The sequence below is a fragment of the Canis aureus genome, chromosome 12, assembly GCF_053574225.1.
Source record: "Canis aureus isolate CA01 chromosome 12, VMU_Caureus_v.1.0, whole genome shotgun sequence".
In the NCBI taxonomy this organism is placed as follows: Eukaryota; Metazoa; Chordata; class Mammalia; order Carnivora; family Canidae; genus Canis; species Canis aureus.
This window is the reverse complement of record NC_135622.1, coordinates 41431559-41449344: the sequence shown is the minus strand read 5'-3', so window position 1 is coordinate 41449344 and position 17786 is coordinate 41431559. Positions and strand designations below refer to the sequence as shown.

Genomic DNA, 17786 nt, shown 5'->3' with positions numbered 1-17786 from the left:
TGTAAAATGGGGATTAAAGGAGGGGCCACTTCAGGGGGCTGTGAGGAGGATTAAGTGCAATATGCATATCAAGCTCCCCGTGTGGCAGTGACTGGCACAAAGTTTATTATTATTTTTTAAAGATTTTATTTATTTATTCATGAGAGACACACAGAGAGATAAGCAAGGACACAGGCAGAGGGAGAAGCAGGCTCCATGCAGGGAGCCCAACATGGGACTCGATCCTGGGATTCCAGGATCAGGCCCTGGGCTGAAGGTGGCCCTAAACCACTGAGCCACCGGGGCTGCCCAGTTTATTATTAAATTTGGCAGTCACTGCTGTTGTTCTTCAGGTGGCCACAGGGCTTTGCCAAGGCAGAGGGGAGCTGAATAGGTGTGTGACCAGTGCGGAAGGCAGGAAGCTGTGGCTGTGGCTTGTGGAAGCTCCTTACTCAATCTTTGCTCTTTCACACACTGATCTAACTTCCCTTCGGAAGCGAAGTCACACTAGACCTTGAGTGGAAGAACTGCCTTCTAGATCCTGGCTCTGCTGTGGCTACAGGCAAATCATTTAACTTCCCAAGGCCTCAATGTCCTCATCTGAAAAATGAAGTGGTGGAATGAAATGATTCTCAGGCCTCTTCCATCTCTACCATTTTAAGACCAATTTCCCTTTTTGGGCAGATGGCCAAAACCAGCTCTCTAACTTGGCTCTAGCAGCTAGTCAACAGAATCCCAAGAGTCCTGACTTCTAGCCCAGGCTTGGATGATGAGGGACTTCTCCTACCCCTTGCTGGGTTATCTCCTAAAGGAGCACTTAGCCCACCAGTTACCTTTGATATTAATCTTTCAGCTGCCACCAACATATGGCCACTTACTTCATAAGACTAAGTATCAAACCTAGCCCCTGCCTGCCCCCCGCCCACAACCGCTACTCATTTGTCAAAGGGCCCCAGAACTGAAATCATTCACTTGCTTCCCACCAGCTCACTCCCTAGAATGCATCTGGGAACCAATCACCCAATTCAAGACATCTGTTTGCTTCACTTATAATCAAGCTGCAGCGAAGAAGGGCTAAGTCTCCTTCAATCAATCAATTATATAAACACAGTCGCAAAAGAGTCTCAGAGAGGGTGTGTGTGCAAGCATGCCCAGGATGGTGGGAGATAGGCGTAGAAAGCTTAATTCTCATTTATCTTATCTGTGGCCAAAGCAATGTTATGGATGGAAGAAATGGTACCCTGCTCCTCGACCCAGAACAGAAAATCGAAAATAATTAAAATCCCAGGCATTCTGAAATTAACCAGCCCAGCCTCTTCACTTTACAGATGGAAAAACCAAGGCCCAGGAGGGTGATGTGACTTGGCCAAAGTAGCAAAGCAAAGGGTCTGGAGAAATGAAAGCTGAGACCAGAACCCAGATTGGACTTCCAATCTAGTTTTTTGCCTGTCATTTCCAGGAATCACTCATGTAGAACATGGAGTCTCTAACAATATGAAGCTGACCCCACAGAACATGGTGAAAACCTTAGGAGTTTATACACTGCTCAGCATGACATCCATATGACTGGGATCATCTCTAAAACCAGAAGGTTAGAGGAGAGCTCTGAGCAATGTGGCATCCTTGATAACCAGAGGAGGCAGATGGTCATGGTTGCTCTCAACCTCAGAACATGCAAAATGATCCTTCCCACTTACTCTTCTTGTCCATAATAGTGAGTATCTGCTGGGTGTTGCAGGTTACCAACCACGGGGTTCCTCCCTGATACCAATCTCAAAACACAGATAGACACCAGGCTGTCCTGGCACAGACCCTGTGCCCTTCGGGGACTCCCAGTCCAGGGTGGGGAGACGGACTTCTCACACCTAACTCTCACAGTTGGCAGACATGGTGAGGCCATGGGGACACAGAATGAGAGAGGGTTTCTGCTTGGGAGGACCAGAGACCCACAGAGAAGGCAATTTTAGGACTGCATCTTGGAAAATGAAAAGATTTTTACATGGTTTAGATTTGCACTAGATAGTTCATTAAGAACAGATGAAGGAATAAGGTTATTCCAGATAGGTGAGGAATTAGTATTGCTTATTCTTGTGTAGTTGTATGAATTTTGAAGCTGGGATGCAGAGGATTAAATCTTAGCATGGATAGTATTATGGTTAAACATAAAGTACTTTCAGGTTCCAGAGGGCAAAATTAGGGACTCAAAGAGTTTTAAGGAAAACCTTTCTAGCAAAGTAGAACCAGGCCGCTAAAATTGTAGGCCATTGGCTTCTCACTGGAATGGCTCTCGCTCTTCTTAAGAAGGTGATAGTGAAGCACCTGTGTTCTGTCTCATGGAAGCCTTTCCTCGAAATCAGTCCTTACAGTGAGGCTGTCAATTAGGAATCATGATCATTCCCATTTTTCAGATGACCAACAGAACTAGGGAGTGGTTTACTGGCTGAAGGTAGTGAAACTTAACAGGAATCAGAGCTGGAAATTAATTCTACCTCTTAGATCACAACTTGAGTTTCCTCCCCACCATTCTGTGATTTGCTGTCAGACAGAGGCTGGCAGACAGCTCACCTGGATGTTACAGAGGACATTTAAATAGGCAACAAGGAGGTATTTGGAAGACCTGTGGTTCACAAACCTAGTCGACTGTTCCTGGGCCCCAGATCTTGTTTTTAAGTTGCTATTCATAGTGATCGTGTGTTAACTAGACTGGGCCTGGCTGCAGGTCCTTCCACACCAGGATGCATTGACGCTACATTGATGCAACCTTTGGGACATCATCAACTTGCTGGATTGATGGAGACTTGAGGACTTAAAGTGATGACATGAATATAGCAATAGATAGGAGTGACATGTGAGGAAATGCTTTGCAGTCCAAGTACTGAGAAAATATGAACCATCACCCATGCATCTGCTATGAAAGATTAGATGTGGGCTCTCCCAAGCAGATGGCCTGGGTTTGAATCTCAGCTTTGCCCCTAGCTCTGGGCAGATCACTGACTTCTCTGGGCCTAGCTTCCTCATCTTAAGATGAGGCTATTTGACCAGACCACTGTGGGCCCTGATAGCTTACAATTTCTAGCAAACCAAATTATTCTAGGTATCTACTCAAATGGACTGGGTAAAGTTCTATTAATCTGAGGTCTTTTCTGGCATAAATAATTGCATCTGAGGTTGCTCTTGACAAAACATTTCATTTTCAGAGGATTTCCTCTCATTTTCCTCACTCTTGATCAGTCATTTTCCTGCATATGTTTTGGACACACATCTTTCTGGGCTGGTTAGGAATGCTCTGTATACAATATCTCAGATGTCCCAAAGCTGTCAAAATAAAAATTCCTCAGCTCACTCATATTTGCTGACCACGCTTTTTTTTTAGAATGAGTAAAGAAAAAATAAGCCTGCCCAAAGTACTTAATGTCATAGCTTTTAATTCTAAACCAAAATATGTCCAGCCCAGAAACTGTTCTCCCCTTAGACCTATGTTTTTCCTGAAACCAATTAATATATGACTTTAGGAACAAGAGGGCTGTTGAGAACACCCCTACCCTTTACTAGAACAGAGATCCTGAGGAGCTGAAAAGCTCTGGGTTGGGAACGAGAGACCTGAATAAACTCTTAGTTTGCCCCTGAATTGTTCAGCAAATGTTTCTATTTCATCTAATGTATATTTATCAAGAACTCAACTGAGAACAAAACACTGGCCCAATCATTAGAAATGCAAAAGGGAACAAAATGTGGATTCCTTGGGGCAGCCCAGGTAGCTCAGCGGTGCTGCCTTCAGCCCAGGGCCTGATCCTGGAGACCTGGGATCGAGTCCCACGTCAGATTCCCTGCACGGAGCCTGCTTCTCCCTCTGCCTGTGTCTCTGCTTCTCTCTCTCTCTCTCTCTCTCTCTCTCTGTATGTATCTCTCATGAATGAATAAATAAAATCTTTAAAAGAAATGTGGATTCCTTGACCTCTAAGAGCTTATAGTCACAGAATAATGATGACTTAGGACCACAAATTACTAAGATAAGTCACACTAAAAAGTGTGACATCAGAAATATAAGGTACTGCAGAAAGACATTACACAACTTTTCTTGGTGAAAAAATGGGGACATGGTAAGGTTTATGACCTTGCAGGCTTTTCTAATTAGGGGTTAATGTGGTAACCAGCTGCTAGGAGGGAATGCTTACTATACGGTTTCTAAAAGGAAGCTCTACTAGTCTAATAGACATATTATGTCTTTGCTAACACTGAAAAGTCTTATTTCCCAAGTAAGCCTTCCTATTAGGTTTGTAGGATCATCAGTCCCTAGGGTATTGCACACATATACCAAACAATCATGCAAGAGTATTTAAGAAGCACCTTTCAGGTGGATATTTGGGACTATCTTAGACCTACAATAAAAGTGAACTAAGGTAGAATCTCTAGGAAGGGCAGGAGCAAAGAGCTTGGCAAATTGTAGACACTCGGTGGGTGAGTAAGTGCATGAGAGATACATACATATATATGTATTTACATATATTTATATATGTATAATAGATAAAAGCGATTTATTGTTGTCTTACATATCTCCAGTTGGGTAAATTAGACTCGTCTATGACTGCATCAGCTGACCTAGTTTATACATCCCATATAAAGGGATGAAATATAACCTAGGAAAGTTACTTGGTTGAAAAGAAACATCAGGGAAGTCCCAGGTCTTGATGATAGATATCATACAATGGAGTTTCTTAGAAAATTTGGGATGTTCAAGAAATAACCATTTCCTGTACAGGTTGGAATCTTCTCAGATTTCAAGAAGGGGGGGATTATACCAACCCAATGTTATCAAAAAACTCTGTCAATTTTTCCATTAAAAAATTCCAAGGAGAAAGAGACATCAGTGTAGCCTGGGTATCAGGGAAAGCTCTGATGTGAAGGCAGGGGCTAACCAGGGCCTTACAAGCTGGAGCAGGTGGGCTCTGGGGATACAGGTTCAAAGGAAGGAAAAAAAAGCAGTTGGGAGCAAAATGGAATAAGAAAGTAGGAAACAGGGATCCCTGGGTGGTGCAGCGGTTTGGCGCCTGCCTTTGGCCCAGGGCGTGATCCTGGAGACCCGGGATCGAATCCCACATCGGGCTCCTGGTGCATGGAGCCTGCTTCTCCCTCTGCCTGTGTCTCTGCCTCTCTCTCTTTCTCTCTGTGTGACTATCATAAATAAATAATAAAAAAAAAAAATTAAAAAAAAAAAAAAAAAGAAAGTAGGAAACATAGGGCATAGGAAGAATGTAAAACATCAGTAGTGTTTATGTAAGGGTGAGAAAAGGCCCTCACAGTCCTTGTTCCACTTTATCCTTCAGTGGTTTCAACATTGTTGATTATTTCTGTATCTAAAATTTTCATTGCCTTGGCTTCTGTGACTATACCATGTTCTGGTTCTCCTCCTATATTTCTTATTTCTCCATTTATGTGTGTCATGCTTCTATTCCTCTGCTAATTTCTTACACGCAACATCTAGAATCTCCATCCTCCAATCACCATCCCCAACCACAGCCTCTATGCTAATGACTCTCCATCTCACCTCTCTCCTCAAAGCCAAGACCTAAATTTACGACTTCCTGTCATCTTCACCTGGATGTCCTGAAGACATTCAAATATAACTTGCTCAGCATAGATCTCTACATCTTCTCCTCTCTAGATGTTTTGGTCACCATCTTTCCTTGTCAATTGTTTCTCCTCCTCCCAGTTCAGTTAATATAATGTCTATCTACTCAACTACTACTCAAGCTGGACTCTCCTGGATGGACAACTACATCATGCTCACCCTATAGCCAGAATCTCTCCTGGATTCCCATCCTTCCATTCCTTTGCCAACCTATATGTAGGATCATCTCTAAATCCTGAGTATATCCAGAAGTAATTATTTCTCCAGACTCATCCCTGCTGCTTCCTCCCAGATAATCCACATCCTGTGTCACTGAGCTTGACCTGGTCCTGAATATGAAATTGCACATTCCTTCCCTCTGCCTGGAATGCCCTTTTCATTAGTTTAGAGTCTCATTGATCTGACCTGTCCTCATCTCCAGAACATCTAACTTCCTAAGTCCTCTAAGGCCAGTTCCTAAGAACTGGCCTTCTTTCCCTATGTTTCAGAGAGCTTTGAAGATACCTCTGTTTCTGTACCTGTCATCTGTGCCTGCCTCTTCCTTGAGAGTTCTTGAGGGAAAGGAGTGTGCCCTATTTGTCTTTATCACTGCTATGCCTAGAACAGAACCAGACATACAGTTGGTATTCAAAGAATGTTTATACCCATCCTCCTATTCTCTGTGGCATCAGAGACACACTAAGGGGAAAATGATGCAGGCAGGTAGGAATACAGAAACAACCCTCAGTGAAGAGGTCAAGTTTAGACTGGGCATCAGAGAACCACCTGCCTAGGTAGGATTGCTGCAACCACATTAGCAGGAGAAAGAATATGAGGACAGGAGATCAGACAGGCCCGAGTGATCCTTTCCAGATTCATCTGTCTCTATCTCTGTGTGTCTCTGTCTCTGTCCTCTCATTTGTCTCCCTCTTTTTTTTTTTTTTCCCTTTGCAATGCCTTTCCCCAGGTCTGTGACTATTTATTTATTTATTTATTTATTTATTTATTTATTTATTTATTTTTGAGGGAGAGAGGAACGGGGAGCGGCAAAGAGAGAGAGAGAGAATCCCAAATGGGCTCTGTGCTGAGCTCCATGACATGCTCTATGCAGGGCTTGATCTCAAGACCTGAGCCAAAATCAAGAGTTGAACATTGAAGGGACTACGCCACCTAGGCAGCCCTGTGACAAATGTTTTAAATGGTTCTCTTTTGACTTGCTTTTCTTGCCTTTGTGTCAGTTGGTCAATCACTCTTTTATCTTTTAATCTGCTTTGTTTCCTTTCAGCTTCTCTTTACTCAATCTGCCACTAATGGAGAGAGAAGTTGTTGGTATTAATTGAGTGGACCTATGTGTTTTCATTTTAAAGGTAAGATATATGATGATGTGCAGCATTTAAACAACTCTTTTCTTGAAACACCTAAGCCATCTGCTTTTCATGTAATTTTCGTGGATTGGGTTCATTGGTCCCTAGCAGGTCAGCAGTCCTCAGGGTGACTGCTGTATCCTGTTCTTGGTGGTGTATGATTGTCAGCATTGCTGTATACCTTGGGACTCAGTCTTTTGGTGAATATATCCAAAGGCCTCATGCTTACCATGTTGTAGATTAAAATACAAGAGTATGGACTAGGAAAGAACTTGACTTCTCAGTTCAGTGGAGCAGGGTGGAAAGAGAACACAAAAAGGCCTGGCCTGTCAGGGCAGAGGAATTGTTAAGAAAGCTTTCAAACCTGACAGTGATCCCCAAGGGAAGTGGAAGTTGCTTTTCACTAACACCACATACTTGAGGGCGGAATAGGTGATCACATCCAGCCACATTAGATATGTAATTTCAGAAATGTGATCAAACTGACTTGCTGCCAGACCTAAGAAGCAAATCCCATAAGAGGTTTGTGGGCCTTTTTGTTTTCCATTTTTGATTCTGTGGTAGGTTTTTTTTTTTTTTTAATATGTTTAATTTACCCAGTCTTTTCAATCAAAGAAATTGATACACTAATAGGACTAGTGGATGGTGGTAGTGGCATCAAGGAAAGTAATTAAAAAGTCTAATTTTTTCTTTCTTTCCAATAGTACCAGTCCTTAAATTGTATGGATCCCATGGGCTTGAAAGTAGAAAAAGTTTTAACAGAACTTTGATTTAAAGTCCAACAATGGCTTCTTGTGCTCTGATGTTGAATGTTAGGAGGAATCTTTCTTTTTCCAGGCATCGATGTTGTAGCCATTGGGGAGCTGGAGGGACAAAGGACTATATTACTTTATTAGGGCTGACATAACAGAGTACTACAAACTGGGTGGCTTGAAATGACAGTAATTTATTCTATCACAGTTCTGGAGGCCAGAAGCCCAAAACCAAGGCATTTTCAGGACTATGCTCTCTCTGACCGCGTTAAGAGGCGTCTGTTCCATGCTTTTCTCCCAGCTTTTGGTGGTTGCTGGCAATACTTGGCATTCCTTGGCTTGTAGATATATCACTCTAATCTCTGCCCCCATCATTATATACTGTTCATCCTGTATGTCTGTGTCTATGTCTCTGTTTTCTCTTCTCATAAGGATCCAGTTATATTGGATTAAGGCCTTCTCTAATGCATTATGGACTCGAGTTAATTATATCTGCAAAAATCCTATTTCCAAATAAAGTCACATTCCCAGGTACAAGGGGTGAGGACTTCAATATATTTTTTTGTTGAGGGCACACAATTCAACCTACAACAGGGAACATAGTCTATGGTGGGGAACACAAGACAGCCCATAGCACCCATGTATGCGAAGAGATGAATTAGCTAGACTGCCTGGGATAGTCTCAATTTGGGGACATCAAGCCTTGGTTCTACAGTTGCCTAGATCTTGGGTATCAGACTATTCATTCAGTCCAAACTCCAGGTTGTCCAGGAAATGAGAGCTCTCTCCATGGAGGGAAGACTTCATCTTTGAATTAACTTTGTGTTGTAGTAGAAAGAGCACTCTAACTTGGAGCCAGACAATCTGGGTTCAATCTTTTCTACTTGTCATCCTGCTCCATAACGGGAGCATGTTAATAAACTTATTTGACCCTCAATTTACACTCCTATAGACATGGGATATAAAATTATTTCATAACAAGCTTAAGTGAGAAAGAGGTGTGAGAGTTTTGCAAAATAGCGACATTTTTGTTTTTTTAATACATAAGAACTCTCTTTCTCCTCCTCATCTGGAGCAGAACCTTTGGTTATATTATGTTTTACATGTTGATATGATTCTTCCCATACCCAGAGTGGGCCAAAGTGAATTAAATTGGGCAGGACACCATCTGCTTCTGTAGCTCTAGAACTGAAGGTGATCACAGCCCCCAGGGGCCTCAATCTCTTAGCACCTGAAGCTACAGAACGGAACAGATTTTTATCTGGGTGGTAGAGAGAGCCCAGCCCTCTAGCCAAGCCTATAAATAAGTCTTAAGGCTTCAGAGCTGATGATAAAAGGAGGAAAAAAAGGTATTTCTTTTGATGCCCCCACCTCCCCCCCCCCCCCCCGCCTCCTTCGAAGCCTTGGGGAGGAATGTGTAGCTCTCTGCTTGTCAATGATGAAATTAGCGGGCTGCTGTCCTTCAAGACAAGAAGCGAGAAAGAGCTGGAATCTGATACCAAATGCCGCTGAAGAGAATATATTTTGCACAACATAAAAGGCCGCAACGTAAATTAGAAGAAATATGGGAAGACTTCAAAAAGGTAGGTCAAACTTTTTCCTCAAGCAGATAATTACAGGCTGGGGGTGAGTAAATCTTGTTAGCCTCTCTCCACCTCGTCCCTTCTCATAAAACACCAGTGAAAAGAAAGCCACACTCAATTCAGGATTGGACAGATGCCTGGGAGGGCTGGCCGGCCGCTGTCCATCACGATGCCTGTGGGCAGGGTGTTGCCACCCGCTCTTGTTGACCCCTTGTTGGTCCCACCCTCCAGGACACCCCTTCCCGTCTCCTCCCCAGAATGCAGGCGCTAGGCTCCCCCACTCAAACACCCCCATCAACTTGCTGAGACTCAGTTACTTCTCAGTGTCTGAAGAACTATCCCTTCAGGCGGCAATTTTCCAGTCAAATTTCTCTGCCCAAGTTTGAGGCCTTAAAATTAATGAAGTTGTTAACATTTCTTAAAATGTCTTTCACGGCAGTTGAAAGGTGTGGATTTATCGCCAGTGAGCCTGTTGGCCTGTCTGGTTCATAGAGATGTGTGGGTTGAGCCTCCCCCAATACCCTTCAGGGGACAGGAGTCTTGGCCTTCAGTTTGCTCTGCACTGTGGGATCAGCCTCCAGAGGCTGTTGTTGTGGCTGCCAGCCTAACTAGCTGTGTATGGAATTATGTCTCTGGCCTCCGAGCCCTGAGAGAGCAGGACTTGGTCTTACCTACCTTTGTGTTTGTATCCCCTCTGGCTGTCTGGTCCTGGACCAGACACACAAAGGTGATGGTGGAGGCAGGTGGGTCACAGCTGAATTAAATACACTTAAGATAGACTCTGAAATGACCACTGCACTCAGTTAGGGAGCCACCAATCCAGGATCAGTTCTTCCTCCTGTGAATCAACAGCAATAATGGTACTGCCTTTGGCATTTTCATCCAGCATTTGGGCAATGTTTGGCCAATGGTTTGGGTCCTCTCCTCGCCTAGAAGGCAATTTTCAAGGATTCTAGGCCAGAAAAGGAGTTTGAAAAGGATCCTGGGAATAGTCCTGATCTATACTTTTGCCCCAAGGCAGCATGCCACTCTACCTCATTTTATAGATCAGAAGGGTGAGGCCCAGCAAGAGAAAGTAGGTGTATGAGGGCCAAGCAGCGGTAGGTAGCAGTTTAATAAACTCCGGCGGCTCTCTCCTTTCAACCTGCAACCTCTTTCTGGATGTTCTACAGAGGACAAATGGAATGCCCTCTGTGTCATGCAGAAGGTATACCTGCCTTTTTTGGATGTCTTGCATTTTATAAAAGTTGTCATCCTGTGGAGATACTGAATGACTTTGAGAGCAAATTCCAAATGTTATCCAAAGACGGGTTGTATCACAAATCTGGTTACAAAGCAATAACGATACAAAGGACCAGATTTCAATTATTTATAGAGACTTGCCCTTATCACAAAATGACACTCAATGTCTGGCTTAAATAAAATCAAGAAGTAATTCTTATCTAGAATCTTCTGACAACTACTGATCTTCCTCTCCCACTGGGGAGGCTTCCCCTCCCACTAGAAGTGGCAGAAACATCCCAGCAGAGTATAATCCTATACTGCCCTAGGGTTTTGGATGCATTTGTTTTTTTAAGTTTGAAATGAAATGTACAGTTAATATGAACCAGGACCAGCTGCATTTATGCATGAGGGAGTAGAAGAGCTCTGTTAGGTTCATTTTTAAAAACTCAGGTCCAATGGCAGAGACTGAGTATCAGGAATAGGTAAATATGCCCAGAGGGGAATCTAGAACTTAGTGCTCTACCCGTTTCATAAATACTTAATTGGATCAGACCTCATGAGTTAAGTTCCATCCCTGGAAACCTTTTGTGTTCATTCATCATGCACAAGCCTTTATGAATACCTTTTGTGTGATATAATAAAGTGGGGAACAAATTCAGCTTAGTGCCTGCCCTTGTGGGGTTAACTCCAGAGAAGTTCAAGAGAAAAAGAAAATTGTCCACCTGGAAATACATCAGCTCTTTTCCAAACCTGCTCTTTCCTCTGCAGAGGCCCGGTTTCTATGAGCTGTCAGAACATTAGGTGTTAGCACAGAGAATGAGGAATTCTGTACCATATAAATTCAGCCTCCTAATGGCTCCTAGACCATGACGCAGCAGGCTGAGCAAGTGGCTCCCTGGGAGGAAAAGTGAATGTAAGGGAAGAATTCTGGTTTTGTAGTTAGAGAATCCACTCTGTGCCATCTTCTAAGCTCAATTTCTACATCTGTGAAAATGGAAGGAGACCTGGCCTCCTTACTTCTGAGGTGGTTGCAGAACCACATGAGCTGAACTAATATCTAAGAACATGTCCAAGTAACTTTAAAGAGCTACCCAAATCTAAGTGAGTCACTTCTGGGGCCCCAGAAGACCCTTGACCTTCAGAACAATAATCCTTTCTCAAGAGATCTCCCTCATTAGAAACACACATGAGTTAGAACCCTCTAATTAGAAACCACAGTCGAAATGCAAATGAGTGTGGCATCTAGTGATTGGTCCGGGGTGTCAGGAAGATGATACACCATAAAGGCTAGGGGATGAGTACAGCAGCAACGAAGCTGTCGTCTTCCTCTACAATAAAGAAAGCACCTGTGGGTCTGGAGGGGCCAGGCCTGGCTGGAATGTGTGCCAGGAGAAGATGGAGGACACTAAAACTCACAGCTCCCCTAATTAGGAGACGGTGATTGTACATCACAAATAACTATGAAAAAAACACTTATCAAAAAAAAAAAAAAAAAAAGAAAAGAAAAAGAAAAAAAACACTTACCATATCGACTGCGATGAGACAGGAAAGGGAAGGAATCTTTCATTATCCAGGTCAGATTCCATGCAAAAGGATCAGGAGGAGGAGAAGGCAGGCTTGTTGGGGATTCCAAGGAGCTGTGACCTGGACATCAAAAACAGAGAGAACACTGATCCATGTGCTCAGGTACATCTTCTAGCTGTCACTCTTAAGGCTTATAGGAAAAAGTGTGTAAGGGGCTTTTACGTCATCCACTGGAAAAGCATGGGAAAAGACTGAGCCACTAGTAGATTGAACCGACTCAGCACCTCCGTGCCCGTTTCCTATCAAAGCAGCCAAATCTAAGAAGTCTGAATCTCATGACCAATGCCCTGCCAGAAACCTCTGGGAGACGAACTAGAACTAGACACGTTACTTAATGGCTTGGTCTAACTGCTCTATTCAAAGTCTGTTCTGCCTAATAAGAATGTGTACAACTTTATAGAGAACTTCAATTCATCTCCTTCAGATACTGCCTCTACTCTACTTTATGTTCAGACTTGTTATTTCATCTAACGTTGTTTGCTTGGGTTATTATTGTCTTATCAATGAGAGGGTTGAAATCGCACTCAGAAGTTACGAAATTTTGACAATTATGCTATTTTCGGGGACAAAGAAAGCTAGGTGATGGGTTTTCCCACAGCCAACAGTCCAGGGAGGCACAAAGGATGAACGTTCTGATTTGCATGAAAGAAAGAAGGGTTGAGAGAAAAGGAGCAAAAGCAGCATTATTCCTTCGCTTAACAGTACCTCAAGTGGGTTTTGTGTGGTGAAAAGTAATTATAATATATCTACAAATCAAATGAACACATGTTACAGGCTCTTATGCAGTTCTTCCCAGAAAATCCCCAACTCAATCACAATTTGCTAATGTTTTATGGCAGGCAAAGCTTTCGCTAAAGAAGGAACAGCCTTTTTGTTAAAGATGAGAATCAGCCCTGGTTCGTAGATAGATGTGTAGCAAGACCAAGTGAAGGGAAGTGGGAAGGAAGGGGACTAGGATTTCTTCCGTAGCTTCTGTGGGCCACGTGATGCTGGGCTCTTAGCCCATGATCCCACAGAGATATTCACCGTGACTCTGTGAGATAAGCACCAGCACCCCCATCTTATAGATAGAACAACTGGGGCAAATGAAGGAATCAGGAGCTGAACCCCGGTTTGCCCAGTATCAAAAGGCCATGCTCCACCATGAGCTGGCTGGTTTGCTTCTCAAACAGAACTCCTCAGCTACCTGGAGGGACTTGGTGAAGAGAAAGAGGTGGAAGAAAAGAAAGAATACGAAGCAGCAGTCAAAGCCTTTTTCCAGTCTGTCTGCTTTGCACTTTCTTTCAGATCACCTTCCGCAGCAGCTCCTCCGGGCCTGCTCTCTTGCTTCCAACCCCTTGTGAGCAGCAAGCCCTCTTCAGATGCCTTAAGGAAATAACTGTGCTGAGTGATCGTGGCAGCCTCATGCTTCCAGACCCCTCCACTGCTTGGCCTGCTGGTACCATACCTGGGAGCACGTGCCCCTGTAGCTAGAACAGGATGGACATCCTGCAGTCACCCTCCTAAAGGAGACATCCTCATCTCTGACTCCCAAAGATTTGAGTAGGAAGTGCTGGCTTCTGTGGACCTAGGAAGAGTTTTTTACTTTTCTCCTCCATCTGATATAAAGAAATCGGAACGGAATTAGTTGGTGCCCAGATCCATCTTTCTGCTAACATTTCTACATATGGCTCGGGGGACATGGTCTGAAAGGGGACAGGAAGGAGCTCTGCCAATATATTTCAGGGAGAAGCCGTCTGATGTTACTTTTACATCAGCTCTGTTTTATAGATGGGCCCTAAACCACACAGGTCTACTTGGGGGCAGGACTGGGGTTTATTGGACTGAAAATAATAATAATAATAATATGAATTGAACACATACGGACCAGGCACTCTGCTAAGCATTTTAAACGAGCAATTACATTCATTTCTCACAAGAACCTTGTGAATTGCACTTTTATTGGTCCTCATCTTGCAGCCAGGGAAACCACTGAGGCTGAGGGAAGTTTGACACCTGGACTGTGGCCACATGGCCAGCAGGCAGGAGAACCGAGTCAGCAGAGCAGGTGAGCCTGATGCTATAGCCTACACTCCTTCCGCCACCCTTCTGGACCCCCACAAACCGATGCAGGGGGTCCTGCAACTCTCTAACTGGGCTTTGGACCTCCACAGGGCAATGGCTAAGGCCAGATGTCACCACTGAGCATGCCCCAAAACAGGGCAACTGCGTGTGAGGGCTCTTTGAATTCATGACAGCCAAACCCCAGCAATGACCTCCATGTGAATAAGTTTGCGTCTCTAGGTCTGAGTCATCAACATAGCTCAAATTCATGTAGTTTAGAAGTGGGAGGAAGATCAAATCTCAGCAATATTTCCATGCTTCCAAGTAAGGTCATTTTTCTTAACCACACAGTTTGAGAATGGTACTGACTTTTTCCTGGATAAGAAGCACCAAGTGGATGGTGCTAGACTTCAGGAAGCACTTATGAATCTATGTGTGGGCACAGAATGGCAGATGATTTTCAGTATGACCAAGGGCCAGGTTATATATTGAGGGACAAAAAATATCTGAAATTATTCAAAACAAAGAGCTGTGAGGGCTGAGTCATGGCCTTGCAAGTAGTGACGGGCATCACTGTGGGTCATCCCTAAAATAGGCTTAAAGCCTTTTCGATCCAAAAATGTCAACCAATTGTTGGGCATCTTCAAAGATGAATACCAGGGAAAATGCAGAAATATGGATTTTGCCCTTAACTCCTGGAATTTTTGCCAGGAGGCTGGGGTTACGTGGCTCCCACAGGGAGACAGGTAGTGATTTGCTGCATGCGAGGTCAACCAAAAGGATGGGCCTCCTCACCTGAAGAAGTTAAAGACCAAGAATAATACAGCCCACCTAAATGAAGCTGTTTGCCAAAATCTGAAGCATTGAGATAGATATGAATTCTAGCCAAAGTTCACAGAATCTGCATAAATTTAAAATGTAAAGAAGAAAGTACTTCTGCATCTAACAAGTGCAGGGAAGAGGATCTCTGTTTCCTTCATGCCCTCTTTCCTCCTCTTCCTCACCCTTGGCAAGGGTGGCAAGGGGGGTTTCTAGCACAGAGAAGCACAGATGCCACGAGATGCAATCCATTTAAGCAAGAGAATGTCTTGGCTTTTTGGTGCTTGCCTCTAAAAATATGAGGATCCAGAGTGAAATGGGCCTCATGAGCATGTATGTATGGGGTGGAGGTATGAAGTAAGGCCTACTGGCTCAAGAATAGTATATCTTGGACCCTGGAAAGAAGGCTGGAAAGGAAAGGAGAAGAGAAAGCAGGAGCAAGAAGCTTCCAGGTGCCCAAGGGAGGCTGGCCCGTGATGGCCGAGATCACCAGAGGTGGGTAAGATTGTTTTCGGGTTATTTTTTTTTTTTTCCTGGTGGCATCCTGAGCCCTTTGCACAGGGTGTCTGGTTAGAGTGAAACCCCCAACCTCTCAAGGCTCCTCTGTCTACTACAGATGCCAGGTCCATCACTGTAATAACTCCCTTGCAAACAACCACAATCCCTCTGCCTCATTCTTCCTTCACAATTGTCATGAGCAGCTGAGCATGGTGGTGGGAGAGGAGGGAAGCAAAAGGGAAGAGGGACACACCATTATGCTGACAAGTTTCACTTTGAATTCATGACAGCAAACCTCCAGAGGACCCTCAGTTCTCCCCAGGAATCCTCCTGCATTCCCTGCTGAGATCAATGCACCCTCCGCCTCTCCAGCACCACCTACCCCTCAAGCCCCTAATTTCCTTATTCCACTACATTCTCATGCAGTGGCCTTGTTTCTCATTCCACTGGGAAAAGAGAAGCAAATCTACCAACTTGTAGGTATCAGTTCCTGTATACACTACTGCCCTCCTGTTACAATGGACATACCGTCTACACTCACAAGCAGCAGCAACCTCTCCACTTAGGTGCTCAACCTACCTTCCTCCAGGAATCTGCTGCTGCAACAGCCACCCCCACCTCCCGCAGTCTCCTACCTCAACAATGTCCCTCTACCAAGTCAATCTCATCCATAGCAAACATATGACATCTTTAAAGAAAAAAGAAAAAACCTTCCTAGACCTCCACACTTTTCTTCAACCATTATCCTGCTATTCTGTTCTCCTTTACAGCTAAATTTCTTAAATGATTTGTCTGTGCTCTGGTTTCCATTTTCTCCTTCCCCTTTTCTTTTTAACTTAACAAAATAAAGGTTGTCTTCACTACCCCAGGCCAAGGTCACTGGGGATCTAAGCTGCTGATACAATGGACAGTCCTGGTTTTCCTCTTACTACACCTCTTGGCAGCACATGAGCCCGCTGACCTCTCCCTGCTTCTTGGATTCCTCACATCCTGGTGACCACATAGACGTTGGATGCCCTCAGTCCTCACCTCCTACTCCTATGGCAGGTCCTCTCTATTGTTCTTTGCCAGATCCTCCCCATTTTCCATCTGTACAAAAACAAACAACTGCCTTTACCCTGCTCCACACAAACACACAAAAACAGAAAACCAAAACAACAATAGCCAAAAAAACCAAAACCCCAAACTATTCTCAACTTTCCAGCAGCAACTGTGTAGAAAATTTCATGCTGAATACTGAATTTCATCACAGTGGTTTTACCCAGCTGATAGTGATCAACGACAATGAATTTCAAGTGACTCCAGGGCACTAGAACTTCCTAGACCTTACTAGAGACTCTTGACCAATGAGCAGGGAATTTGTTTTAACACAACACTTGCATACTTAGAAACTCATTCTCTCCCATCCAAATTGCTGATTCCTAATTCTGACTTGTCAATGACCACCAAAGAACCCTGTTCCTAAAGCTTTAAAAACTGTGATTTTTCTTCATTACAGAACTACTCAGTGAATTTTTCCTTGCCTGATATGTTAAATATGCTCAGTGTTTATTTTTGGTTTTAACACAGATGGTCAGGGGATGGGGTTATCTTTGTTTTATTATTTGACCATTGTTAAAAGTAGGGAAGTTTGGGCCTTTTCTCTTCTCCATCTAAGCTCACTCCCAAAGTTATCTCACCCAGTATCATTCCTTTAAAGATCACCTAACCCAACTTCCCTAAGCAGCAACATATATGTCCAACTGCCAGTCTGAAATCTCCATTTTGTTGCCTGATAAGTATCTCAAACGTAACATGTGCCAAACTAAACACTTGTCCTCCGCTTAAACTCGGGTGTTTCCATCCCAAAAAGTGATCAGAATCCTTCTGGTTGCTTAGAGCAAAACCGAGAGGGATCCCTGACTTCTTTCTTTTCCCACCCTCACATCAATTCATCACCAAATCTTGCTGGCTCTACCTGGATTTTAGCCCTTCCATTTCTCTCCCATCACCACTCACCCTGATTACTGTGCTACCCTCCAAACTGGCCTCCTACTTCTGTGATTATTCATTTTCAGGGTGTTTTCCACCAGCGTGTAGACTATCCCTTCAGCCCTGAAACGGCTTTCACGTTTCTTGCTGTGGCCTAGCCCTTGATAGCCCCACATAATCTGACCTCATTTCCAGCCATGTTTCCCTTGCCTGTGGAGCTCTGGTTCTACAGGCCTCATTGCCAACCCTCAAACTTACCAAGCAAACCCCTTACTTCAGGGCCTTTGCATTGATGGTTCTCTCAGCCTGGAGCTCCTCCTTCCCAGAGGCACATGGCCATTCCCTCTCCACCCAGGTATCT

General features: G+C 44.0%; 1 protein-coding gene and 1 long non-coding RNA gene across 2 annotated transcripts in view; one reads left to right on the top strand and one right to left on the bottom strand.

Annotated features, from left to right (window-relative positions):
• ALK (ALK receptor tyrosine kinase) overlaps positions 1–17786 on the bottom strand; it is a 682206-nt gene that overhangs the window by 476231 nt on the left and 188189 nt on the right. The window contains exon 2 of the mRNA XM_077843727.1: positions 12035–12154. Coding sequence (XP_077699853.1) covers positions 12035–12154 — 120 coding nt within the window. The remainder of the gene's footprint in view (positions 1–12034; positions 12155–17786) is intronic.
• On the top strand, positions 12099–13717 carry LOC144281040 (uncharacterized). Its single transcript, XR_013349496.1, has 2 exons — positions 12099–12196; positions 13382–13717. It is a non-coding gene; the product is annotated as an uncharacterized LOC144281040 (long non-coding RNA).